Source organism: Aphelocoma coerulescens, chromosome 1A (genome assembly GCF_041296385.1).
Source record: "Aphelocoma coerulescens isolate FSJ_1873_10779 chromosome 1A, UR_Acoe_1.0, whole genome shotgun sequence".
NCBI classification, from domain to species: Eukaryota; Metazoa; Chordata; class Aves; order Passeriformes; family Corvidae; genus Aphelocoma; species Aphelocoma coerulescens.
This window is the reverse complement of record NC_091014.1, coordinates 23,968,517-23,976,696: the sequence shown is the minus strand read 5'-3', so window position 1 is coordinate 23,976,696 and position 8,180 is coordinate 23,968,517. Positions and strand designations below refer to the sequence as shown.

Here is an 8,180-nt window from a genome sequence, read left to right as displayed (position 1 = left end):
TAGCAGCGTAGCCAATACTGGCATAAACACCAACAGAACTGTATTTCTGTGAAAATCCCAGGACTTACATAGTTAGTTTTTCACAACAGCCTTAAGTAATGAAATAGAATTTCAAACTGATTAGAAAAGGGGATTTTACTTCAATGAAAAAATACATACAATTTTAACACATTCTCCTACACAGGAAAATCTGGAAGATTTAACAAAAGCAGTTTCACTGTGTCAGATGCATTTTATGGAAGTTTTACATGAATATTGAGGGAAACCCACATTATTTAAAAAGCTAGTTAAACATAGAGAACAACTCAGAATCCAGTCTTACTCTGGTATCAGAGATTATTTATTTTCCTAACAACGTAATTCTCAATATTGCTTGAAATTTTTAGTGCACAGAATTTGTCTCAGAAAACATCAATAATACCATTCCTAACACCTCTGTGTTAAACTCACTGTGGGCTCTGGAAAAATCCTTTTTGGCTTTTGCCCCATAGTACTACCTTGAAGTTTTTTAAGAATATACCAGAATTCATGACACAAAGCTCCAAGAGATTACAGCCAGTTCTATGTCAGCCCTAATTTTGTGAATATGGACACAGTCCATACTAACTTAGTTTCAGGAAAAGTTCAACCTGGCCCTACTTAGAAGAAATACAAGTTTAGGAATAAAGCAAGGTCTTCTCATAGCTCTGATATAAACTAAAGAATAAGGCCACTTAAACTTGGTCCTTTTTTTTCCCCCATTAATAAAAAGGATGAAGGAAACATCATCAGTTAGGTTTACAAGTCACACACTGCATAACCCAGGACACAACACTCTCTCTAACATTCCACTGAAGAAGAGATTGCCTCGGCTCATGAGAAGTAATGTCGCAGTAAAGGTGCACAACTGTGTACCCTGAAACAACTCTCACTAGGAAGGCAGACTGCTTTCTAACAGGCTCTTTGTGATGAGAAATTTATTCCTGGTGTTAGACCTAAAAGAGGAAGCTCTTCCATTAGGCACATTCACTGTGTGACCAGCCACTGCAGCTGAACAGCCACAGGGAGAATCAACAGTTAAGGAGCAGTACAAAAACTGCAATAAAAAATGAACAAATTAGGCATAGTACTGCTGCTTAACGTGCCAAGTCCCTTCTATAAACACTTTCAAGTTAAGTACAAATTCTTCCAAGCCGCTTTTAAATATCACACACATTATTCATATATTTATCTTAGTTCATCCCCAAAAGATTAAAAAAAAAAATTCTATCGTGCTTTTCATGGCATATTATCAGGTTGTCTTCCTTTCATTCAGTTATATGATTATTCAGTTTTGATGGGGGACTACAAAATAAATTTTTGGAGCACTTGGTATTAGAATAACCAAATAGATTTAATAAAAATTGATGCTGCCATTAAAAAGGCATAAGGATAAAAAAAAAAATTAAAGCTCCTTATTAACGCATCACTAAAATCTACAATATTCCATTAAGTTTACGTAGTCACAGCAACATTGCACTGTTAAGAGGACAGTACATTTGTCAGGATCTGTTTATTGTCCACATACGTAATTCATTAGCCAGTTATCTACAAGTATCATTTACCACAGGCAAACTAAATACTGTGCTTTTAAGAAACCTGCGTAGAAATGATTGGATGTTTATTTTATTTTGGACATATTTACAAAAAGAATTTCTAAGTGTTAGCAATAAATAATCCCAATATTCAAAATGTCAGTGCTCATGCACACACTGACAAGATGGCTGCATGCTTCAAAAATAATTTTTACAGTACAGTCTCCTTCATAGCCCTCTCTCTAATAATAGCAGAAAGTGCATTTTCTTTCATATTCTTTCTCCTTTTCCTCTGTTTTCATTTAGTCTTGCTTCTGAGGGATACAGCCTTCCATCTCAACAACTTCTGGCCAGCCTTCATACTTGTTTGTGTCCTTGTTATTCTTTATATGCTATAAATGGAAAATATCAATCTGCCATTAATGTGGAGTCATTTATCCTTTTGCTTTAACTCACAGCTTTAAGACATGTACTTATTTTCAGGCCATGGACAAAGAAAAAACATCATTATTAACTTCTTGTGCTTTGAATCAAATATAACAATCTGTCAGTATTCACCATTTAAAGAAACTTGCTCAGACAAGTGTATGGTAAAAACAGATACGCCATACTGGGAAAATATTTTTAAATTTTATTATGGATGTCTGCTTAGGAAGAGAGAAGCAAGGAAATGACCAACTGCATTAAAGCATGAACCACTAGGTAAAAATAAATAAGGCTACTAAATTTACAAGGCAATGAAAGCAAATAGTGAGATTTTAAAGAACATTTTGTTTTTCCACCAAGGAACCATCTGCAGTCAGGTAAGACATTATCGCCTCCAAGAGTCTGACACTGTTTCTGCACTTAGTTTCCCCTCTCTTGCAAAGCTGGCTGAAGAAAACACATCTTCCTTACTCTCCTTACTCAGTAATTAAAGGCAACATTGACACATGCTGAACTGTAACAGCTAAAGTATGGGAATATATTCTATTTCAAAATTTGGCTATGGCAGCAGTTTGAGAGAAGAGCAAAGCCAACAGCTGGGAACACGAACACCTTAACTATCCACTTATGTCTTGGAAGTTCACCATTATTAGTGCATCAAAAATACAACTCAGGGAGAAAGTTTTGAATTTTTCAGTTTAATTTGATCCATTAAAAAGATAAATGATCTAGTTACGGGCATAATAAGATCTATACCATATAAGATTTTTTTTCCTATTTATGAGTCACCAAAGAATCTTTTTTTGTATGTTTAAAAGGAGGAGGCCACTTAAGGAAAAAGCCTGAAAATAACTGTGTGCCAGCACTGCAATAGATACCCATCTTGAACAAATGCATGGCATTTATAAAACATGCTATGCCTCTATTAATGCAAGCTGTTAAATTCCAGAAAGCTACAGAATCACAAACCTGTTCAAATGGACTTTTGGTCTTAATTCCTTTTCCACCGCAGAAGACCCAGTTGTCTCTGAAGCCAAGGTTAGTAATGGATGTGCTTCCTAATTCAGCGATCAGTTTCCGTGCTTCCTCATTAAGCCTTGAAAGACCAGAGAAATTCTGTGTGTCAATAAAATACATGCCCTAAGAGCTTTCACTGCTCAGTGCACCAGTCTACTTTGATCTTATTTAATATAGTTTAAGTCAGTCAATATTGGGCAAGATCTATCTTTCAGAATCAGATAAGGTTAGTTCTGAAATCACCCGATGCAATGAGTGCTGCTTTTCATACTGTAATCTCAAGGAACCAGGATATAAACCTATCACTGCATCAACAAAAGCCAAGAACCCTCTGTGGGAATTTATACATATATCTCCAGCCCTGTTAGCAATTCTCCAAGCAACTAAAAAACTCAGCCTTTAAGTAAACATTGCTTGCAGGCTCAAGCTGAAGTCTAGATAAAGTAAAAGCTATATTTTAGATTAGAAGAATGAAATTACTATCTGAAAGAAGTTCTCATCTGCTTGGGGCAGTTAATTCAAAATTCAGAATGCTGCCTCACAGCATGGTTCAGTGCCTGTAAACCCAAGAAGGATAATTTTAGTATCAAAAGGAAAACAATTCTGTAGGATAAGTTATCATTCCAAAATCTCCAAATAGCAGCTCTTAATTTCTTCCTTTAAGTTACTAAATGTGCCTGATTACCAAGCAAGACACAAGACTTCTGCTTACTACCCCCTATTGAGATATAGCTGCATGACTCACTTTAGCCAAATTTATGAAAATTATTAAATACTGGTTATTTGCCCAACCCACACTCCAACTTTCTCAAGCATTAGGGCAGCTTGATTCTTCACAATTTTGTTTCCAAGATCAGGCCTTTATATTTACAATCAACTACCAGTGGTAGTTGTAGTATTTCCAGTAGGCAGCAGCTCCTGTCAGCGTGAGAGGGCCAAATACTACTTCTTGTTTAGCTGTATTCGATCTATACACAAACTTTCAAAAACATCAGCTGTAACAAGATTACTGAAGCAAAACTAACCCTACTTATTATCTAAAACATCAAAGAAGAAAGAGAAAAGGGTAAAATGTAAAGTAACAAAACAAGTGAACAGAACAACAGAGAGAAGATCCAACCTTAGTTAAAATCCCAGTAAATTACTTCTTTCCTAAAAGCAGTGAATGTAAACACACTTGACTATTTACAGTAAAGCTTGCACACTGCATAGTCAGGACTTAGTCACAGAGAAGCTGCTTCTATATCAAAAATACAAACAAGTTGAGGATAACAAATTGAACCAAAAGAGGAAAAAAAAATGTACAGACCTTATTAAGAAAAAAGTTAATTTATTAGTAAAACAACGGAGGAAAAGGAAAGAAGTTTCAATTTTCACTGTGAAAAACAATCCTTTGGATAGGATGACTTAAGTGAGGAATAGATTACAATACATATTCTACAGCAATTTTTAGTATCTATTGAAACTGACCCAAGTTGTGAAAGTTAGAAGATAATGCTTCAAGAGACCTAAACCCTCTTAGGCTACATCTAGATTAATAAATTGAATAGCTTTAGGGCGGAACAGTAAAACACTGAGGCCAAAAAGTACAAGGCTCACACAAGTAACCTCTGAGACTTTAAATGTAAGGATACAGGCAAGGCTTGTTGGGAATGGTCTCTGCCATGCTGAAACCACCAAACTCCATCTTAGAGTTGATCTGAAGAAAGTGCTGGATGGAACAGACTACTTTCCACTAGAGTATGTTCTCACAATCATGGGTCTATGTCTGGACCTATCTGAACTTACTAGCCTAAGACAGAATGAGCTATCAGCGATAGAAAAATCAGTACACCTATATCTGCTTAGTTTTAGTTTGATCTTTATTGTGCCCAAATCACATCTGCATTAAAAAACTAATAAACTGAAAGTATAGTTTCAAATCTGTCACCTTGAAGAACAAAACCTTAGTAAAAGTGATTGTGTGGTAATGTATTTTTTTCAGTATACAACAGCATGTAAAAGTTTAAGCAACATTTGCTGTTTACAATCAATTACATACTTGGTTGCACCATCATCGTATGTTGCCATTAACACAATTGTTCCATCCTGGATGGTCTTCAGAAATTCAATAAGTGGTGCCACATCTGAGATAAAAAAAGAACACAAAACTGTTTAATAATAAGCAACAATTCTGTATTTAAACATCTCCAATGTCTTTCTGCAATTACATTATTTTTAAGAATATTTGCAAAGCTAATATATATAATATTTATATACATAAAATATATATAATATTTTTAAATATATCTTTATAAAAAGATGTTGAGTGAGAGAAAGTTAAAACACATCAGAGAACTCTTATTTTATAGAAAGAATTTAATCCATATTGTGTAAAGACATAACCACTAGTGAGAACTACTCTGGGGAACAAGTCTGTTTGATTATGCACACCATTCCCTCCCACCTCAGCTACTTGTGTTTCTTTAAAGTCGGACTCTCCTCACAACTACAAAGGTAGAGGTGAAGCACTCCCTTAGCTATCACCTTAAATCTCCACAGCAAAGGGTGTCTGGACAAGAAGGAAGAAAAAAAGACCAGTGTAATTGCACCTACCTCCTGCCCACATGTCAAAGAACTTAGTATCTAATAATTCTCCCGTTTTACCTGAAGGAAAAGAGAAAAAGAAACATTTGGTACCATCAAATATAGCCAAAATTATTTTACAGAAAACATGCCCAATTCCTCTTACACGCTGTCAAAGTGCTGCAGAAGACACTAGATAAATGAATTATGGTAACTTTTCTTTTACGAAAAGTGGTGGTTTGTGAAAAAGTATAGGAAAAGGTAAGAGGAAAAAAGTGAGAAGATCCATGAAAGTGCTGGAGGCCAGGCCAGATGCGGCTTTAAGCAAACTGGTCTAGTATAAGGTGTCCCTGCCCATGGCAGCAGGGCTGGAACTGGGTGATCTCTAAGGTCCTTTCAGCACAGACCATTCTATGATTCTAGGCAGAATTCCGATTTTGCTTCAAGTAGTATCTAAAATAAATGAAAACACCCACAGGCTCTAAACCAACACAGAGTATTCAGTTCCTATATCTGCATTTTTCAAAAGCTGGTTTTGCAAAACTAGACAGTACAGCTATAGACTGCCTTCTGTGCCACATGGAAAATCGAAAAGATTAAAATTAGACTGCATGTTTTGCTATAGACTGGAAATTGTAGGTAGCTTTGAATATCCAGAATAAATAGAACAAAGTGGACAATATATTATGTCTCATTACCTTTTTTTATTATGCTGTCTACAAAGGAGTATTTGATGGAAGGTGAAGTTTTTTTTAACATACACATTCATTTAAAGTTTGGAAGACAGAGAGAAAGACTGGAGCTATAAAATACAAAGATAGGTATTTTGGTTTTGAACAGATTGAGACAATTTAGGAAAGCAACACAGGATTAGGAAGCATTGTTCGAGTTATGCCTTAGATGATGTAAATCTGAGTACAATCCACAAAAAACAAGAATTTATATTGCAGTGAAATGACAAAGTGCTATCTCAGTGCTACAAGGAATAGTTTCCTACACATTAAGGACAAAAGTCCCAATACTGACATTCAGTTCAGCTTTCAAGGTAACACACAGTTAAATTAGTTTGGTTTTAATGAAAATTACAAACCCTGAACACAATTACCTAACATGATGTATTTACAGACAAGATCTATAGACCAAATACATTGATTCAAGTGAGGGAATAATGAACTGGTCTTTCTGTGTAGTAACAAAACTGTTAAAGAAGCTAAAAAAGTTTCACTGTAAACAGAGCAACAGAAGAATACAGTCTACAGTTTAATTAGTGGCAGCAACACACAAGGTCAAAAGAAGCAGCATGCATCTCACATCTTTTTCCATTTTTTGGTGCATTAGGAATTTACATGATGTATCAACAAGACAGTCATCACAGCACTCCACACTACTGTTTTTACAATTCATTTTTAGAAACAAAAATGCACTGAGTTTTTCTACTTTGTAATAACAAGGTGTCAGTGCCAATATCTGACATTACCTCAGTATAAGTAAGCTGAATACTTCCTTTTCTCCTTGGTGCTTGCCTTTTACCACCCCATAGTATTTCACCTTAAATTTCAGAAACAATTTGAAAATTAAGACAACAATCTGCTCACTTAAAATGTCACTTACCATTGACCAAGGCCACATTTATTCCTCTGCCAACATTATTTTTAACTCCACTCATTAAACTGAAACAAAATAAATATTTTTATTTTTAATAGGACAATCTTCTGATGTGAAATATTTCTGTTTTTTTAATAGGATCAAAGAGATATATAGTTAAAAGACTGCATGTTCATGAGAACTTAAATTAAATCTTCTTGATCTGTGTTCTTAAAGCACCACTGAATTTAGAATACTACATCAAGTATCCCCAGTTGTATTGATTTAATTTGATTGCTTAATCATAGTTTCAATATATGTCTGTATATTAAAAGTGTCACAAAAAATAGTGTTATGTCATTATGTTATTAATGTATTAAAAAATAACCAAATATTAATTTGCAGAGCTCAGCACAGTCACATAACCAGCATTTTAAGCCTTTTTTTGTAAGCACACAATGAACAAAAATGTGTTAACAAATTTAAAAGCTAACTGAACAGAAGCACTTAAAATCCACATTAAGAAACAAGAAAGGCAAAGCACTTAGCTACTCATACACACAACAGGAAGTCTAACTGCAAGAAAAATAGTTAGCACACTGATGGGACTTTAAGCAAAAGTTGCATACAGTCTTGGACTACAATCACACATCCCCAAAAAAATGTCACAATCTATGAGAGTAATTTATTGACCAAACTCAGAGGGGCAAAGGGGCTGGAAAGAAGAGTCCCATTATGAAATGGAAACCCTTCAGAGAGGTAAAGAAGAGGTAACAGGAACGTTAAGATTTAGGTAGGAAGCTGTGCTGCCTTAGACCATGGTGGCTGTACCACTCCAGTGAGAGGAAGCTTCCAGACATCCTCATCCCTGTTCACTGGCTCTGTGTGAAGAACTCTGTTCTGCCTTCAGACCCCAACTATCCCAGCATCAACACTTTGAAGCTAGGATTAAAAGAGGCAACATAAACATGACAAATAGACGTTTGGAACAATTACATGATTTAAGATAATGAAGAAGCCTTCAGTTGAGATTAA

General features: G+C 35.2%; 1 protein-coding gene across 2 annotated transcripts in view; it reads right to left on the bottom strand.

Moving 5' to 3' along the window:
* Positions 1–117: 117 nt before the first annotated feature.
* FAM3C (FAM3 metabolism regulating signaling molecule C) overlaps positions 118–8,180 on the bottom strand; it is a 30,831-nt gene continuing 22,768 nt past the window's right edge. For both annotated transcript variants that reach the window (XM_068996522.1, XM_068996512.1), the window contains 5 exons: positions 7,173–7,231; positions 5,592–5,642; positions 5,038–5,122; positions 2,949–3,075; positions 118–1,945 (listed from right to left, as the gene is read on the bottom strand). In XM_068996522.1, coding sequence (XP_068852623.1) covers positions 1,856–1,945; positions 2,949–3,075; positions 5,038–5,122; positions 5,592–5,642; positions 7,173–7,231 — 412 coding nt within the window. In that variant the 3' untranslated portion in view covers positions 118–1,855. The remainder of the gene's footprint in view (positions 1,946–2,948; positions 3,076–5,037; positions 5,123–5,591; positions 5,643–7,172; positions 7,232–8,180) is intronic.